This window comes from Austrofundulus limnaeus, unplaced genomic scaffold (genome assembly GCF_001266775.1).
Source record: "Austrofundulus limnaeus strain Quisiro unplaced genomic scaffold, Austrofundulus_limnaeus-1.0 Scaffold271, whole genome shotgun sequence".
NCBI lineage: Eukaryota > Metazoa > Chordata > Actinopteri > Cyprinodontiformes > Rivulidae > Austrofundulus > Austrofundulus limnaeus.
Genome location: NW_013952673.1, coordinates 569335 through 589575, shown reverse-complemented (window position 1 = coordinate 589575; position 20241 = coordinate 569335). Strand labels below are relative to the sequence as shown.

The 20241-nt window shown below is 39.0% G+C and overlaps 1 protein-coding gene across 6 annotated transcripts in view; it reads right to left on the bottom strand.

Moving 5' to 3' along the window:
- The window catches only part of cacna1ia (calcium voltage-gated channel subunit alpha1 Ia), a 211827-nt gene that overhangs the window by 40149 nt on the left and 151437 nt on the right, over positions 1–20241 (bottom strand). For all 6 annotated transcript variants that reach the window (XM_014020904.1, XM_014020905.1, XM_014020906.1 and 3 more), the window contains exons 12-28: positions 14129–14280; positions 13046–13231; positions 11953–12070; positions 11698–11853; positions 11288–11378; positions 9750–9904; positions 8948–9631; positions 8324–8424; positions 7019–7142; positions 6773–6841; positions 4026–4204; positions 3151–3277; positions 2583–2708; positions 2386–2475; positions 2010–2202; positions 1611–1762; positions 31–140 (exon numbers count right to left, since the gene is read on the bottom strand). In XM_014020904.1, the coding sequence (XP_013876358.1) occupies positions 31–140; positions 1611–1762; positions 2010–2202; positions 2386–2475; positions 2583–2708; positions 3151–3277; positions 4026–4204; positions 6773–6841; positions 7019–7142; positions 8324–8424; positions 8948–9631; positions 9750–9904; positions 11288–11378; positions 11698–11853; positions 11953–12070; positions 13046–13231; positions 14129–14280 (2813 nt within the window). The remainder of the gene's footprint in view (positions 1–30; positions 141–1610; positions 1763–2009; positions 2203–2385; positions 2476–2582; positions 2709–3150; positions 3278–4025; positions 4205–6772; positions 6842–7018; positions 7143–8323; positions 8425–8947; positions 9632–9749; positions 9905–11287; positions 11379–11697; positions 11854–11952; positions 12071–13045; positions 13232–14128; positions 14281–20241) is intronic.

Here is a 20241-nt window from a genome sequence, read left to right as displayed (position 1 = left end):
ACACACACACACACACACACAAACCCGTACCTGTCTTTGAAGAAGCGTCGAAATCCAAAGGCGATGAGTTTTAGTACAGCCTCCAACACAAACATGGAGGTGAAGAAATAGTTGCAGTACTTCAGGGCGAGATCCAAAGACTGAAAAAAAGAAAAAAAAAAAAAAAAAACACAAGTCTGTGTGTAAATGTGTGTGTGTCTAACTGTGCTATCAGCAAACTGGAATGGTTCCAGTTGTTTCTGGAGTGAAATCAAAAGTGCTACAGGCCAAAGCAGAGCATTCGCCTTTCACATCAACAGAGACGCACATTAAGTCCCTCTAACAAATACACACTTCAGAGGTGAGTGTTCTCACATCGGAGCAGCGAGCACGCTGTAATTGCTTAAAAAACCTGACCTGGGATCCTGTTTCTTGCTGAGGATACAGTATATTATCAGGTGTGGTGTGTTCTAAGAAGTGGGACGCTGCCAAATGTCAGGCCCAACAACTGACAAATACAGCTAAGACCTGTGATATTTATCTGATGCTTGGTCAGTTTGAGCAGACCTGCGCCATTTTGAAGGTCAAACGGGTGTCTTATCTCAAGATAATCACTTTTCTCTCCCTCGGCAAAGTGCTGCCAGGTTTCTGAATCTGCTTGCTGCACAGAAATGGACTGAGACACACATCGTACACCTGACACTACTTTAACAGCAGCCACGTCAAAAAAAAAGAAAAATAAAGAAAAGCTGCAGCGTAATCACTGCTCTCTGTCTGGAGCCGGGACACAGTGTCAGTGGTGACTCATCAGAGGTATTAAGAGAAAAAAGGTGGTGAAGATTCTTTATGAAAAGACACTTAACCTGTTTGCTCAGGCAGATAATAAATGTAAACAGAGCTTCAGCTGTTTAATTAAGATTCACTTCACCTCTACGCTTCCCACACATTTATCAAGTTCAGGTCTTTGCACCAACAGGTAATGATTTCTGAGGGGTTTCTCTGCAGCTGGAGGAGTTTTTTGTTTTGTGGGCGGAGTTTGTCTTAATCGTGATTGGCAGAGTTCTACAGTGTGGGCAGAGTTTGTCCTAACCGTGATTGGCAGAGCTTTCGGTGTGTGTAGAATTTGTTCAAAACGTGGTTGGAAGAGTGTGGAATAAAGGCCAAGGTTCTTGGGTGGGCAGAGTTTGGCAAAACTATGGGTCAGATTGACTTGTCTTGTGGGGGATGTAAAAAGATGAAGTAACAGTAAAGTTAACGTGAACATGTAAATCTGATTTATTGACTTCAAATTTCTGTTCTCCCTGTCTGGATTTATGACTAATATTAATACTTATATTCAAAAAATGATGATCTATTCCCAGGTGGTTAGGACTGTTCTGACTGCGATGAATTGTTGCACATCCCTCCACATGGCATTCAGATTTCGAGTCATGACTAAAATTAATATTTATATTTAAAGTTATAAGTTTTTTCTAGTCATTTTGACCAAGTTACACGCCCCCAACTGCACAGCGTTCATCCAACCCAAAATACTCAATTCGACCAAAAAGTCTTGGACAAACTCCTCCCACACAACAAGAATCTCCCACTTAGTGACTGCAGAGACCCCCATTCTCATGATTTCTCCTTACGTGAGGTTGATTGTAGTGCTCCAGGGACATGGTGATCACATTGATGCAGATGATGAAGGTTATAATGAGGTCCAGGTAGTGGTTTGTGCAGAGTGTGTGGATCATCAGGCGCATGTTGCCATAGCTGGAGTAGTAAGGCAGCTTCTGAGCCTCTGTTAAAAATAGAAGTCCTCATTCACTTCAAAGTAAACATCAATCAATAACTTTCAGTTTGCTGTTAGCAAGGTCAATAAAATACCTCATGGCTTCTGGTAATTTTATTATAAGTGACTGGAAATAAAAAAACAGCTTTTTTCTGTTTTACTCTACTTATCTATATTTCCATCCCATTGCTCATTAAAAAAAGGCCAATCCAGCTTTAAGGCTTTTTCGTATTACATTTCCAGTCATCTGTCTTACTCCTCCTCTTTTTCTCCATGCGCCGTTGACGCTTCTCCTCGCGCCTCTTGGCCTCCTCCACCTCCTGGTGCTGGCGGCACTTGTGGAAGTTTTCCACCACCACCCCGACAAACATGTTCAGGACAAAGAAGCTGACGATGAGGAGGAAGGAGATGAAATACAGCAGCATCCATGGGTTGTTGTTGGTTACCGGCTAGATTTGGGGATATGCATTATAATTATTTTGAAGGGGTTTTTTTTGAATGATAATAATGTGATGAAAAAAAGAGAGGGGAGAAAAAGTTACAAGAATAGAACTGTTAAATKTTTTCTTAAGCTTAAGGATAAGATCTATTCATGTGAAAACTATTATTATTTTTTATTTCTTAGCAAATACCTGTTGGTCCACACCCACTGCATCCAAGCCATGGTACATGATGTTGACCCATCCATCTTTGGAGGCGAGGACAAACAGGGACATCAGGGCCTGAATGAAAATGGTTGGATAGGAGATGTTACTTAGTGTAGATAAAAGCTGATAAAAAAAATGCATGACATGTCTAGTGTGTAAAACCAAGTCTGCACGACCCTGACCTGTCCCAAGTTGTCAAAGTTGTACTTATGATGGACCCACTTGTAGTTGGCTCGCAGACAGTCAGACTTGTTGGTGATGTTTTTAACATCAGGGCCGAGGCAGTAAAAAAATTTGCCTTTAAATAACTGTCAACAACAAAAAAAAGCAAAGCTTTTGATGTCATCTTATTTATACAAGACAGACAAATGTGTCATTTTAAGAAAAAAATATGACAACTGGAAATTATATGAGGTGATGTAAAACTGAGAAAAAGCACTTTTCTGTGTTTTGCCTTTGTTTTCTACAAGGAACTAAGATATGTGACAGTAGAAAAACATAACCTGACAGTATAACCTTGTTTGTGATACTCTGGCTAAGAATGATCCTCAGCACCAGGTTGTCTTTGATTAGAKGGGATGTTGAAAGATTAATATCTTCCAGCTACATGTCTAAAACAAAAAAGTGACTATGCAAAAGTGTGATTATTTAAAAAAAATGCAGTGTTCAAAACTTTTTTGGAAGCAAACCGTTAAGACTTTAACAATGTGCTTCAAAAATGAGAGTTTGCTTAAAGAAAGCCACGCCCACCTGAACTCCGAGGATCCCAAAGATGATGAAGAACGCACAGCAGATCAGGACAATGTTGCCAATAGGTTTTAGAGACGTAATGAGAGTCTCCACCACCAGCTTCAGCCCTGGAGCTCTGCTTATTACTCTAAAGAGATGAGAAAAAAAATTATAATATAGAAAAAATCAGATAGAGACAACAAAGTAAAATACTTTTCTATAATGCCTATTTTCCATGTGAACACAATGCTTGGATTGATGCATATCATTGTTCTATTGTAACAGCTTTCAAATTGCACTGATTAGATGAAGAATTGTTCACGAGGGAAAACATAGCTATTAAGGAAAATGCAATTATTCAATCAGGTTGAAATTTTCCGCTTGCTGCTGCAATTATTGAATAAATGGATAAATAAACAAATGCTGAATGCAATTCAGTACAGAGCCTTGCACTGCATTTATAATTATATCATTTACACTTTATAATTTGTAAAGATCAAAGTGTAGATGGAAAAACAGGATGAGGTGGTTACTCAGAGGAAAGTTAGACTGAATAAATAAACAAATTGTGACTTTTAAACACTCTCTGATGACTAAAAGTTTAGTTAGATGGTTAATCATCTTTGACTGCAATAATACTAAGTCCTGGATTTCATGTATGGGTGCAATTATACAGCTCATTCATCAAAGTATGTTTAAATCCATCCATCCATCCATCCATCCATCCATCCATCCATCCATCCATCCATCCATAGTTCATTTGTACACCAATAAAAAAGCTTTTCTTTTAGTTTTTATACATGTAAGCATAAATTTAAAGCTATGCATTAAAATTGCACTCGTATTGCACCAAAACACACAATAAGTGCAGATATGTCAGTGCATCCATGTTGTACCTGAGGGGTCGTAGTGTTCTGAGAAGCCGCAGAACCCGGAGCACACCCAGGATTTTTGCCCCTCCCGCCATGGACACGACAATATCAATTAAAGACACAAAAACCAAGAACCCATCCAGAACGTTCCAGCTGCTCCGTAGGTAAGCCTGTTCGCCTATATAAAAACCCATGGAAACAACCTGTGGATGAGAGAACAGCCATAAAGCATTAAATTACAACATGGACTTGAATTCAAAGAAAAGTTGTATGTTGTCTTTTTCTGACCCAACTTTTTTAAATTAAACTGTCAAATGCAACGGATACTGTTGGGAAGCGAATAAGTTTCTACTGAAAAAATAAAAAACAGGGAAGAAAAAAAACAAGCTGTAAGCAAAACTGCCACCATCAGCAATAAGACAACTAACTGTCTTAGCAACAATAGATATTCCCTACATCTAAAATCACGTTTACACATCTGGAGAGAGAAAGAGCCCAGAACAGACACAGACTTCTTTTTAACTGAATTCAGTTTGGAGTTTAATTTTGACCAGATTGCCAAACTAGTAGTTATAAACAGGATCAAAACCAAAGTGGGTTGTTGCTGTCTTAAATAACATCCTTTTTTCACATTTAAATAATTCAGTTGATTTTTAAGTGCTAAAAAGTGGATTTTACATGATATGTCCTCTTTAGAAAAACTCCAGCCCAATCATTTCATAGTAGTTTATTTAAACAATATTTGAATTTAATTGTGATAAGATGATGAGTACAAATATATACCATTCTGACACCATAATAGCTTGTACACAATCCATCACAGCTACACACCGTTAGAAAAAATGTTTAATGGGAGTTCACCTCCCAATAAAYGTCATTTAGGAAAATCTAACTGCTCACTTTTACTCAATACTTTTACTTTTATTACTTAAGTACATTTTGTGTCAGAAATTTACTTTTGATACTTAAGTACAAAAATGTCAGATACTTTAAGACTTTTACTCAAGTAATATTCTTAGAAAAGACTAACTTTTACCAAAGTAATTTTATGATAAGATACAAGTTCAAGTTTATTGCCATTTTCAGTTAAAAAAAAACTACATTGGAAAACAGTCGCAAGAGCTCACATCCTCACTTGCACACACAGAAAAATAAAAGATTATAAAATAATTTAGAAAGTTAAAAAATAAAAAAAATAAAAATTAAAAACACTGAACACAGAACCCCTCATCGGCAACAGACAAAAATTCACAGAACACATTACATTATATGCTACTTGATAAAGTTAATGTGCATTATTCAAAGCCCTCAGAGCCTGTGTGAAAAAACTATTTAAATGACAAGACGTAGTACATTTGATGGAACGGTACCGTGTCCCCGAGGGAAGAAGTACTTATATTTGTACTTTTACTCAAGTATCACTTTCAGGTACTTTATAAAACACTGGTTAGAATTAATAAGTATTTGTCCAAAGCTCATTTCAATAGTTTACTCCAATTCAAAAAATCTTTCTTGTCAATTTAAGAGATTGCATCATTATTAATAATTATAACCCCAAGCCAGCACCTTCATACTTGGCTTGTAAATAGAAAATCATGTGAAGACATTAACGTTTTCTTAAATAACCTACAGCTGGAATGGATTTTGTACCGACGCTGAAGTTTCCACGCACACAGATGGATACTGTGTCTTGCAAACAGCAGTGGGAGCATTACGCCTGCTTAGGCAAAAGTCTGCCACTGACATTTGAAGCTGTTTGCCAAATGTTCGGTAAAGCTCAAAGCGATCATGAGGGGGCGAGCAAACCTCCAATTGGTTGAAAGATCAGTGCTTGGCAAACATCAAAGGTCTGAAGGCCAAAATGTTAACGGCCCTCAGCAATAAAGAGTAAACCAAACAGGCAGCACGTTTTTCAAGTTTGCAAGTACGTCTTTGTGTCCAACGCTTCTTGCAATAGCTACATATACTGCAGAAAGAAAAAGGAAAAATTGTAATAAATATTTGCAATATTGGAACAACCAATTTCATGTTGCAAATGCAACACTGTGCCTGGAGGCGCCTCAAAGAGACGATCAGTCCTCCAACCCTGCTGTGTTGTTTGTTTATTTTGGCTGCATCTTGTACACAACTCTAAACCCGAAGATAGACTCGTGGAGAAATTAACGTTGCACAGGCAATCACATGGACACACATTATGGACACACACAAGACTCAGACGAGGGGATACATGTACTGCTCAGCCAGGGGGATGACAAAGTCTGTGGCTCCTTGATGGACTGAGACTGGTTAATAATTAATTTTAGAAGTACATAATTGATGGCCCACTTATGCCAGAGCCTTTCCCAGAGAAAACAGAGACAGTGAAGGAACCAGGGAGGGTGGGAAAGATAAAAGAGGAAAAGAATGGAAAAACAAACAGACTGGGAGTTGGAAAAGTGACTGTTGAGAACAGAGATACCCTAAAGAAGCTGACGCACAGCCTTAAAAAAAGACGAAAGAGAAAAAGAGTGTTGGCAGAGTGCTAGACTGCAGCTCTAAAACTAGACTAGCCACTAATTAGTGACATTGCCTAATTACTCTATTCTCTAAGTCTAAAGGAACTGAGAAAAAGAAAAAAAGACAGGAAGTGGATGAGTCGTGAGAAGCAAGTTCAGTTCAGAAACATACACAGTCTGGATAAGATGAGAGGAGACTGACAAACAAACAAAAAAAGAGACATCTGTGTGGGGTCTGCGCCGGGAATAATAGAGAGCCAGGTTGTAAAACGTTACCTTGAGAGTCATCTCGCCCACAAAAATGGCTGTAAAGATGTAGTTGGAGATGGTGAGAAAGACTCGTTCCTGTACGAACAGAATGGAAATGAAGAGAGGGTTGAGCGTCGGAAGCACAAAATGTGCCAATATGGGCTTTTAAAACCTTTACTGCACCTTTTAGGTAATAAGACTAAATGTAGCCTCAGAGAAAAGTGTTATGGGCACGAAAACTCACAGAAAGACAGGCATTTTAGGTGGATTTACCAGGCTGCCCTGCAGGATCTTGGGCCTCTCCAGAGCAACAGTGATGCAGTTGGAGAAGATGAAGACCAAAACCACATAATCAAACAGCTTATGGGCAATGATGGACTGGCACATCAGTCTGAACCTGGCAGGAGTGGGAAAAATGAATAGAAACACATGGATAGTGACTAGTGTATTGTGTCTAATCATAATCAAATTGTTGTATCCTATAGCTTATTGTATCATATTGCATCATTTCACATCACATTGTATCTATTGTGCAGTATTGCATTGCATCACATCATACAATATGATACTAATACAATTGTTATTGACCTAAGTAAGAGGGCCAAGGAGGGGTACACTGTGCTTAAATACAACATCTTTCTATTCTAAATGGGAGCCATCTCCCCTGATTTTTGGGTGGGAGTTTCCTTACTTTTCAGACAGTAAAGTGTCACCAGTCATTGCTTACATTTCTTCTAATTCAAATCAAATTACATGAAAAACACTCATACGCCTCGTGTGCCATGCTGTGCTGGGAGAACAGAATAGAGGGGAAACAAAGGAAGGAAGGGCTGATGGCACAAAGACATGGGACATCCAGAATAAAGAGTGAATATACGTTAGAAAGGAAAAAGAATACAAAAACAAAAATAGGCATATGATGGTGTACACTGCCAAGAAGCAATTAATATTTTGACTCAAGTGTTTATTGGATTGGATAAAAGAATGAAAAAATWAATAAAAATCCTCACATGAAAATGAATCAACAAACAGGGAATTTATTTACATTCTAAATAAAACATGGCTTTTATTAAAACAGTTGTGTCTCATTAATCCTCTTCTTGCAGATTTTGACACACCACTATAAGGTAATGCAAGACTTGATGAATTGACTATCTCATTAAAAGACAGCGCCCTGAGACCTGCCGCTTGCTGTTTCGCAGAAATAGAAACTGTGAAAATGTCATTTCTTTTTACAAAGGCAATCAACGCTCTAATGAACTTCATCTTTGTAAAAGCTTGGCAAACTGTCTATTTTATCACAGAGGTAAGAGTTATTGACTGGTAATCCATTTTTTATATAGTCTCCATGAGATTTGTTTTCTGGACAACTAATGCTTCTAATGAATGTGTTAATCTGGTGTTGCCAGCTTGGCTTTTTGTATTTGAAAATTCAAGTTATAATTCAGAAGAAAAATATTGTTTGAATTGGTTCACTGAGAGATATCAAGTAGTGCAAATCTAGATTTTGATTTTTATTTAAACGCTTTGCTAAGCAAAGCAAATGCCATTGAATTACAAAACACGCGGATGACATACTTGTTCTGAGGAGAGAAAAGGAAGACGGACCAGTCCTCTCTTGTCTCACACCAGTCCGGTCTGTATGCTTCTAACATCTTCTGGATGCGGAAGCACAAACTCTGTAAGGAAGGCACAAGTCAAAGCGTATGAAGACACACACACATCGAAGCATAAACACATAAATAAAGAGAAAGTGCTCCGTATTCATACTACTTACACAAGTGCAACATTTTTACTGCAACAGCTTGGAGCATCTCCCAACACTATTATCTGTACACCCCCACCCACCGAACCCCAACGCCCTTTGTCTAAATAGTCTGTTCTAATTAATCTCATTTTGTTTGTGCACAGACTTGTTTACACTGAAAGAAAATTAGATTCCTATGAGAACCAGGTGATAGTGAGAACATGTTTTACACAAAGTACATTAAGAAAAATCCTACACAGGAGAGCAAGAGATTATTATTTATGCAAAATGGTCCGGTTGTTGTTGCTGGTCCTGAAAACAGATTGTTTCCTTGTTGCCCCCAGTGATTTAGGGATGCTTGTCTAGATCAGTGGAATTGAAACTCCATACCATTAGGAAATAGAAAGCAATTAGTTTTAAAGTACTTCCCTGAAAAGACACAAAACGTGACTCACATATTCAATGTCATCATCCAGGTCCTCCTTGTCCTTGCTGCGTGCATTAACCTGGGGGAAGACATCACTTATCAGGTGGCTCTCTGGGTTCTCCCTTTTAGTCTGCTGCGTCTGCCGTCTCAAAGGCGGCTGTAGGTGAGACAGAGGGGTCTTCCCGTTGCAGTCCTGGTAAACTCTTTCTAAGTCGCTGCTGCTGCTAATAACCAGCCCCCCAGAGAGACTTTTTTTCCTGTGGTGCAGCAAGTGATGTGGATCTTGGGGTCCGGCTGGAACCTGCAGCACATGGGGGAGCTCCAGTGAAAGAGCTCTGCGGTCCCTATGAGGAGCAAAGCACCCGTGAATCTTCGGAGGGGGCAGCTGAAAACAGTGGGGAGCAACGGCAGGGGGAGCGAGTAGTGACTCCTCTTCATCTGGGTGGATGTGATGGAGGTGGTGATGCTGAGAGGATGAGGAGGCACGAGGACCGCGGATGCGCAGGCTTCCTCCGACGACCTGTCCGAACCCCCCGTGGCCATAGCCGTAGAAGGGCCTTGCGGTAGTGGGAGTGAAGCCGGGGCTGGTGGTGGGAGACGAGGAGGAGCAGGGGCGACCTCCCAGGCTACTCCAGCTGGAACGGCGGGCCCACAGGGGGTGAGGCTGGGGAGGGAGTGGGCGCCCCCAGTTGTGGTAACCTCGACCTGGATACTGAGAGAGAAAGCTTTTGATGCTTATACAAAAATCCAAACCACCCCTTTCATATTTTCTTCATCTGGTTTGTTCCACTTAATTGTCCTTTAGCTAAAATATGTCATTTTTGACCTACCATAGCCCTCTTCTCCAGGTCAGCCCTGCCCAGAGAAATGACACTATTCTTTCTTGAGCCAAGCGCGAAGGTCAATTTCTCTCCAGGAAACAGACCAGCAGGCAACATTGAAGGGTCTAGATGCCCATTCGGAGTCAGGGTACAAATCTTTGGGTCTGTCGAAGAAAGGAAAAGGTGGGGAAGCAAACAATACACGAACAATGGTGTTAAGAGTAGGTGAAGAGATAGAGAAAAACAGCTGTCAAAGGAAAAAGGATAGAGGATTAAACCCCATGCCTTCCTTTGTTTGTGTTTCCTCAGTTGCTGCCATGAAAATCGAACTCTCTCCATCACTATACACAATAAATGTCCTCAAACAACGTTATAGCCACCTCCAAGGGGCAAAGGAAGGTTTAATTTACAATAAATTGCCTTACAGAAGGCAGAGAGAAGCTCATAATAGTGAAACAAGGGGGTCTCTGACAGTGCTTTATCCATTTTTGACTGAATCTTTTGGTAGAATTGCTCTTTATGAACTTTACCGTTTCAAATGTGCTATCCTTTCACATAATTTGACTTTTAAAAGGCACATTTGGACTGAGGAGAACGGTGATCAGACATCCTCCAAYGCCTTCCTAACGTGTCGCTAAATGTGGCTCTGTACAGCTGGAGTCTAAAGCCGATTCTTTAAGTTTGTTCTTGCTCACTCAGCAGAGATGAGAGGAGACGAGCAGATGAAAAAAAGTGCACCGAGTATGCAGTAAATAAAGTGATGGGCTTATTTATCAACTCAGAAAGTAGTAATTAATGAAGTTTGGTGTGAACCTTTTGTGACTCGGATGCTTCAGATAAAAAAAAAAAAGATAAATCTTTGCGAAAGTGGAAAATAACAAGGAAAAAAACAAAACAAAATAAGCTGATTGTGATATTTTGTGCAAGCAAATTCAGGTACTTTTGAGTGAAGCGTTGAACTCTATGTGTCCTGATGCATTTCAGTAATCCAGGTAGAAAAATCTAACAGTTGAGTCAGGTTCTCTGGACAGGTTCTTCATTTTGTCTCTTCTCCAAGAGAAAGAGAAACCACCCATCGTTAAACAGGGGTGGAGCCCTCCATGTCCATTTCTCCCCCTCTTACAATGCTGTTATTAAGAGTATGACTCAGCCTTCTGTGAACAACAAGCTGCCAACAGGGCATCAATGATCGCTTGTTAAGCTGATGGTCCTATTTTGCGTGAAAAATTAGTTTTGGGTGTCACTGGTGACTGGTTGATCCACCATGTGAAAGTAATGCTGAGTTTACCTGCAACTTCTCAGACGTAAGAAGAACCCATCCTGGGGACTTGACTCAACTTTGTTAGACTACTCTACTCTGCTGAACTATTTCTGTTTTAAAACTAATGGATTACAAGGAGTGAAACAAGTTTGTCATCGTAAAATACTTCATCTACACGGTTTAAAAATGACAGCCATTATTCTGTCAAAATGGTTTTAAAGTTTCTGCGGTGAGAAATTAAAAAAAGTCTAAATAAATGCTGCAAAGCTGTTGGAGGCTTTGATACCTGAGAGGTGCAGGGAGTCTTTTTGCTTGTCGTTTTCCTCAAAATTACAGGAAGACCTGTCATCGTCCGAGTAGGAGCGGTTTGCATCGCCCTGTTAAAGCGACAGCGAGAGAAAACAAATGGATGAGAAGGGAAAATGACAGCGCCAGGAAACAAAAGGATTAAACAGACTGAAAAAAAACTGTTAAACGTGAGAAAATAATGAGCTAATACAAGACAATTCAAGTAGGAACTGTCAATCTTTTTGTAATTATCTATGGGACCAGTCCCAGCGGTACCAACTAGTTAAAACAGATCAAGCATGTGAGTCTACGGACAGAAAGCAAACAAAAGAGGGGAAAATCTAATGGCRGATTACTAGAAAAATAGCAGTGTGCACTGTGCTCAGTAAAGATAAAAAAAAACCTCACCTCAGCTTGGAAACCTTCAACTAAGATGGCAACCAGCAAATTAAAGAGCACATAGTTTCCAAACGTCATCAGAGCTACAAAGTAGAGAGCAGCAAAGGGAGAAGTGGACGCCATGCCGTTGTACAGCACCATGTTCCAGTCTTCCTGAGTCAGAATCTATGGCACAGTGGGGCATTGTTTGTTTTGCACGTGTGGAAACTTTCTTCATGAGCAAAATTTCTTTAGAAAGTGGGTGGAACGAATTAGTTTTATTACCTGGAAGACAGTGACGATGGCCCAAAGCAAGGAGTCAAAGTTCTTCCTGTCAGGTACCGTGTCTCCTGCCTCCGTCTTCAAACTGAACTTGCAGCCAAATATGTGCATCCCCAGGATGCTGAAAAAAAAAAGAAACATTTTCAACCTCCACTGAATTCATGACAGACATCTGGTCTCAATGTTATAATGACCATAGCAAGCTCAAACAGCATGMATTAGTAACTTAAACTCCTCATAACCCTTGATTCTTTCCACATTTTGTCATGTTACAACAAAATTCTAAATATTTTTACTGCAACAGGTCAAAACAATGTAGCACATAGCTGTAAAGTGGGAGCAGTGGTGGACAACATCTTCAGTGGCCTTACTTGGGTTAAAGTACCGAGTGTGAGTGAAATAATACAGTTTTCAACAATTTCACAGATGGAAATTTGAAAAGTGTGGCATACATTTGTATTTAACCCCTTCACTCTTACACCCCTAAACTAAATCTGGTCCTACCACCTCTTTTCAGCCATTAGAGTTTGTTTCTGTGTAGTTTAATCCCAGTATAATTACAGCTGTTCTGCACAGGCCTCAGAGGTTTGTTGCAATACATTAGTGATCAAACGGCATCATGAAGACCAAGCGACATGCACCAGACTTGCCAGGGATAAATTTGATGAGAAGCTAAGATTATTTTTTAAAGAACTGTACTCTGATGTATTATGTTTGGTAATTTTACTCTTATTTTTCCTCTAATAAGCAATAAAATTTCTGTTTGCGAAATTTGTTGTGTAACTAGTCTCACATGCCATATGTGGGCATTTGTTTATGTTACGGATAGACTGATGATACTGTAAGATATTTTATGCTCAGACTATTGTTTTTTTCAGTATGCTCAGATGCTATCTATAACCTTTGTTATTAGACTTTGACAGTGAAATGATCAATGCATATAAACATTCAACATTGTTTAAACAATTTGTGCACAACTAAAAAGACAATCACATGCTTCTCCTGTTCAGTGTTGTTATCACAGCCTCCATCCACTGGCAGTGTTTTATTCATTGTTTTTCTCTGTACTGTGATGCACCTGAAATCAGCATGCTACCTGAAAATGAAGATGAAGAGCATGAGCAGCATACAGAAGGTGGCCACATTGTCCATGGTCTTCATCAGCACGACAAGCTGCCGTCTCAGCGCAGGCATGAACCTCACCAGCTTAATGACCCTCAGCAGCCTGAATGTCCTCAGCACTGACAGACCGCCATCTGCCTGGCCGATGATCTCGCACACGCTGGGGTTGTGTGTTCCAGTGGGTAGTATGTGTGCACAAGAAGGTGGAAAATATGGTGAAATAATCAAGATTGGTCGGCAGAATAAAAATGTACATCAATGTGAGTTATGATATAAAAAAGAAGGCAATCATGGCTAGCCTGTTTATTTTAAAAGCCAATACAAGCATTTCAGCTACTCCTAGGATGCACATTCATTACATTTTTCAAAAAGGGTAAAATGCAAAATTCCTCATACACATTAGTTCAATTCAGTTCATTTAAATATCACAAGACAACATAAGAAGAAGATGAAACTTTTCTGAATGTGAAAGTTTTCAGGGCTGAGCTAAAGGGTGAATGGGGTGGCCATGATTCTAGAGGAGGCACATACAAAATAAATAAATAACACACTAGATTTGAAAATTCAACATGGCCTCCACAACTAATTTCAAATGTCTCTAATTCAATTGTTTAATAAATATTGAGCTAAAATTTTGTGTGATCACAATAACGAATGATCCTAAATAATTGCAAGTCAYAATTTCAAACTTACCACTAATGCTAATTTTACTAAGATACATATTTCAGTCATTTTTAAACAAACAAAAACGAAATTTAGTATGGTAGCAAACAATCTTTATCAAATTCTAAATACCAATCAAAAATTCTACATGCTTTTTTGCTCTAACTGCCCCTGTTTGAAATGCACATTATCCCCACCTCAGTTGTCAGTCATTTTGGGGTGGCCAATCAAGTTCCAGGGGTGGCAATTGCCACCCCGGCCACTCCTCTGGTTCCACCTCTGAATGTTTTTTTTTTCCTTTTACATTTTAGATTTTTATTAAATGCACAATATTTACCAATTACATCACTTGTTTGGACAAAAGCAACAGATGTAAATTTGGTAAATCACAAACCTGATGATGACAATGATGCCATCAAAGATGTTGTACGGGTTCCTCAAGTACTCAAAGAAGCCAAAAGCCGTGAGCTTCAGGAACATCTCCAGGGTGAACATGCTGGTGAAGACGATGTTACAGATCTCCAAGACGTTGGTCAGCTCCGCAGGCTTGGAGGTGGAGATGGTGCCAGTGAGAGGGGTTAGAAGAACAAAATGGCAAAAATCAAAACCAGCGATGGAGACGTAGTGTTTCACAAACTTTAAGGTATAAGTTACGAACATTTCTTGTTTAAATCTGATAAAAGAAAAATAAATGAGATAGATCCACTGTGGATAAAAATAAATAAATAAATAAAATCAATAACATAAAAAGACGAATGCACCACATTTCTCTGAGCTCAACGTGCATGCTGCCACTCAAACTGTCAGTTACGTTAATATAAAAACTCACCTTTACCTAGAATAAAACGGAAGATGTTTTCTAGCACATCTTTTATGCATAATACAAACTCACATGAGCACGGATAAAAAGAAATGGGGAAAAGTAGAGTGTTCATTATCTCTGTAGCGTATGAAACGCAGGCAGAACAGAAGAGCCTGGTATCTGGGACTTGGCATCAAACTGCATACRTATAACTGCATAAAGAGCTGCACAAACACACAAGTCCATGGGTTTATTTTCATATCGTATGTGTTTCTGCATGACAAGATTCACTTCGCGCCTCAATGTTGTGTTTGCACAATATGGATCAGATGCTTTCAATGATGCCCCCCTGTGAGTTTCAGTTTCAAAGCCAGCAGAGAAATAGCCAGCCCCTGCCAAAGTTAGCAAACCATGTCAGTGAGAAAAAAAAATCAGCCCTCCCTTTCTCTAATCCGCTTTTGCTTCCAATCTATCTCCATTCCCTCAGTTCTCCAGCCCCCCTCTTTTTTCTCCCTCTTTCTGAGTCTCATTATCAGGCTGACCCATCTCTTCCCAGTCAATATCCTCCCGTCGATCAGAGGAAGAAGAACAGAAAAGGAAGAGAGTGGATGAACGGGCCGGAAAAGGATGAGGAGATAATGGATAATGTAAAAAGAGGAGAAATGAGAAGAAAGAAAGGAGAAAATAAAACTATATTTGAAGACATGTTTGGCAGAGAAACATTCAGAAAACAATGGAAACCTCAGACAGAAGCTTGAATTTTGCCATTTCTTCATCTTCAAATGGAAAGATAGAAAAAAAAAACTATTAAACACCTATCAAAGCTTTCATGTCACATTTATAAACAAAAACACATTTTAAAATAAGGTTTTACGATCTCACATGATATTGTGAGATGTAATAAAATATGTTAACATGAAACTGTGTTATATAARACTCAGCTGTGACCACAACTTATTTCATTCTAGCCATTTTGTGTTGGCTCAGTTAGGTCCATCTCGAATTGGGTTGAGGGGTGTCCAGAAACAAGTTTTTCTCAAAGAGAGTATGGGTACTTCAGTTTGGGTACTTGCCCACACCGATACCAGTACCTAGGCCTGTCACCATAACAACTTGTGCTGGACCATAAATTGTCTCAGAAATTATTGCAATAACTGCTAATATTGTTTGGAGACCATTTTAAACTAATATAATAATAAAAATGGATTTATTGCTTATGGTGACAGGTCTATCAATACAAAATATTTAGAACTTAAAAGATACACAATGACATTAAAAACACAATTTTTATTTAGAACAGGGTGGCTTTCTTTTCATATAGGCCCTCTGACTGGATAAAAGTAATATTCAGCATGATATATACTGTAACATTTTAAAATATTTTTATTTCAACTTGTATACATTTCTTAAACATTGAACTCAAAAACCTTTCACGTTTCACTTACTCMATTGAATCGAGTAGTGATRCCAGTATCGATATCTGTTYCTGKTATTGGGGAACTTTGTACAAGTACTTGTAATAATGCTGATATCTGTATCGGAACACCACTGGCAGTCAACTCTGTAGCCATGCATAAAACTCATGATGTTTAGCTAACACAACAGACAAACAAATGCACAGACCCATGCACCCATCACACCACATATTCAAATGTAAGCACACATAAAAAAATAAAAAACTCAAACTTTACACCTGCTCTATCCTTGATATTTGTCCACAACTAATCCAGGCTCAAACACATGGTGGGAGATTTATTGCTATTGACAAATCTATCACAGCCCCCGACACCTCTATTTAATTCAGACAAAATACCACCATTACTCCCTCCTCAGTCTTTCTCCCTCCTCTGTGTGTTCCCTCTTCGTGCCCCATTACCTTTTTGCTCCCCATCTGTGGTTCTCTCCTTATCCTCTCACCATCTTTCCCCCGTGTCGCTTCTCACCTGTTTTTGAACTTTCCATTTCCTGAAAATGTTATGTGTAACCGTACAACAGAAGTTTCCTCCTGTTTTTCTTTAAACACATATGCTTAGTCAGCATGTTGATGCTTTTAAAATGACTGCATGACCTCCTGTAGCTCAGCATATAGGAAGTGTGTTTTCTAACTTAATAAATCATTAAAGCTGCTCAGAAGCAGTCCAGCATAAACGAGAGAGAGAGAGAGAGAGAGAGAGAGAGAGAGAGAGAGAGAGAGAGAGAGAGAGAGAGGAGAGAGAGAGAGAGAGAGAGAAACAAAGTCTTGCATGTTTAGACTAGCTGCTGTGATGTTACTTTACAAAATTACTTTAGTCTAGATAATATTACTGCTGCATTTATATCTGGTGGAGTTTATGCAGTCACCTAAACAACAGTATGTCAGTATGTATACTGTATGTAATATCTCAGCATAAATATATAGAAAAGAATAGAAAAACAACTTCATTGTCTTTTCCAACTGCTGGCACAAATTCTCTTTTGACAAGGGCTCCATCAACAAGCATCTCAGTAAATACAGATAAAATCACAAACATGTGAGTTTGTTGTTTAGTCTTATGTCCATACCATATTGTAAAGTTTTTTTTCCTTCCTAGTTTGAAAAAAAAAAAAATCTCCATCCGTTCTCAATGAAAATGATGCAAACAAAACATTAAACATACAAAACAAAATAACACTCAGGTATTGGCTAAAGGCAACAACTAAATAATTTTACATTTCCGAAAAGAACAATAGTTAATGATTACTTTATATTATTAATGTTTTGTTAATTTTTTTTATTTAGTTTACCTGTGACCCAAGGTACATTTTTTAAATATTATTGTGCTTAGAAATGGTTTCATGAAACAGCAGTTTTTTTGCACAGCAGGCTTTTATTAATCCTATCCTTTATTCTGTAGAAACTGTGCAGGAAATAAAGCCAAAAAGAAACAAAGATAAAGCACGTAAGGTCTCCACATATTGTACATGCCTACTTCCTCATGCAGACGCTCGTTTAAACGCAGCGAAACACAAGGAATCGATGTAAAATCTGTTGTGTAACTGCCGTCTGTCTTGCACCTCAGATCCCGCTCCGCTCCCCACCTCCCTCCGCCCCACAAACTTCCCTCCCCAACAGCCCCTCATTTATTTTTAGAGACTTCGGAGATGAGAGAGAGAGAGAAAGCAACTACTCTGTACACTGTCAGAGGGAGTGAGGGGGTGGATGACAGAGGGAGAAGTGGGGAGACAATGGGGGGTGTGGGGAGGGGGGGTAAAACTGAAGGAGGTAAAAAAGAGTCAGAGAGTAGATTAGGCACTTGGGGTAAAACAGGAAGGAAGGAAGGAAGACAATAAGGAGCAAAAGGATGAGAGAGGGAGGAAATGTGAGCGAAAAGGTATATAAAGAGGGTTAATGGAGGAAATAAAGGAGGCGAGGCAGAAATAAAATTAGAAAGGAAGGGAACAGCTAAAGAGAAAAGAATGGCAGATTCCAAGACAAGGGAATGAAGAGGAAATGAGCTGTCTTATGTAACAGCTTGTGAGTCTTTGTCTGCATGTGTTCCTGTTGGTGCATTAGCTCAAATTTTTTTTTAAAAAAGAAAGAAAAATAGATTTTGATCACGGCTCATACAGACCGGACAAAAATAATGTAAATAAATAAAAATTCTGCTTGAATGCGAGTTCCTGGCAGGCATCTCCCACTCGTGTTCACAGACACCTGCTTCGTCTGCTTCTGAAGCGCCCGGCCGGTGTTAAGAAGCCAGCTCTGTTTCATCTGCTGTTAGGCTAAATGTTTATACCTCTGTCAGGAAACCGTGTGGCACGGATGCTCCACTCCCACGCTCATCTGTGTGAATTTCATCTGCCATTATAATATTTCTTTCACGTTGATTTGTTGGAGTGAGAGGGGGTAGAGAGAGAGAGAGAGAGAGAGAGAAATGATCCCGCCAACACACTCTGTTGACACTGTATGCCAATCTAATTGACTGCAATGTTCCAAAACAATCAGTATCTCTGCTGGTTCACAGCTTTCAGAGTAAGTGCACAAATAAATAACAGTGTTGTCTCGAACACAAAGACAGACTCCAATGGAACCAAACATAAGGGGTCAAAAACTGAATATGGAGTGTGCATATCAGCACAATATGTGCATCAGCATGCACATACAGTCACCATAAAACAAGTAATATGCATTTGTTTAAAGCTTGCAAAACATAATACAATTGTATTATCTCTGCAATGTCAAAACTGCATCATTACTGCAATACTAACAAGTGCAATGTCGATATTTCAAAGGACCAATTTAATGTACTTTAATTTTGCTTAGTAGTCACACCCAAATTAGACRATAGTGGTCAAGATGTTAAAACACAGTGTTGTGAGAGTAATAATGGAACAGAAAGAGGAAGTGCAGAAAATATGTTCGTGCAATTACTCTGTACAATTTTTTAACTCTCTTCTTGTGCTTCCATCAAACTTGACAATTTAAAAGGGAACAATCCTTTTTCACAATTAGGTCATTTAGTTGTTGAAAGATTTTCAGGCGCCCCAATGCGTTCAACATGAATTCGTACTCGGGAGAGCTTTCTTGYCGTCTCAACTTCTTTTTGCAACAACTGCTTTTTAGCTCTTGTAAAAGGAGGCACTGCTATTGAGGCCCCATAACCAGCAAGTTCTTCAGATATTAAAATAACTCTGTCTGCTCTGAGTCTCCATATTCAAGTTTGTTTAAAAAGCCAGACTTATCTGATACTCTGCCACCCCATGCTTGAGAGGCAAAGCTTGTCGTACCATATGGTGTCATGCCAACTAAAAACTTGATTGTGTTGTGGCTTTTGTAGTTCGAGTATGCAGTTTKATGAGTGTCTAAATTTGTTGGTCGCTGAATAAATATTTTTGTACAATCAATGATAACTCTACATTTTTTGTATTGATATCAAAAACAGCTAGGCAAGTTTTTAAGTGTCTTGGCTTTATTGGGCCACTCAAACAAAAATTTATGGTTTTCAGAAATGATAGGCAGACACTTTTAAAATATTTTTGGAAATATGTGTACGACAAATTTTAAACCAAAGGGCTAGGTCAGCATTTGTCAAAAAAAGCCTTAATTTCATCAACGCCAAAAGAAGTTGATCACCAGGGCATATTTTTCCAGCAGGTTTTAGAAACACTGAAATAAGCAATAACTCCCACAGAAAAACAGCAGATGATTTCAGACCATTAAGTGTCCTTATCTGTGCATTGTCCAAGTTTGTGTACCTAAATTGTCCCTTTTGTACACTGTCCCTCACTTCCTAGTTTTTTAGAAAACAGTCGCTTGTTTTCAGCCTGAAGACCATTGTGTGATTCCTGCAGTTCTGTGTATTGGATTCTTAGAGCACTCAGTTGTAACTCTAAGGGATCTGGATCTGGATCAGTTCCTGAAAACATATTTTTWAAAAATGGTATATTGTTTATAGCACATATATGTACTTATAATGCTCTAAAATTTCTAGCTTTGGAATAAAGAAATTTTCCTTTTCAAATTTTACCTTTGTCACAATATGGTTGATTTTGATGATCCAGGGGTGAATCTACTGGTGGCTAGACATCTTCATTTATAGCTTGGGGATGTCTCCCAGTGCTCAACGCTTCATATACCTCTCATATCAACCATTAGCATGTCTGGAAAATTTRTCCAATGGTGTGAAGCTAAATATGGAGTGAATGTAGACACGGTTCTTTGGATTATCAGATGGCTGGCCTGAACA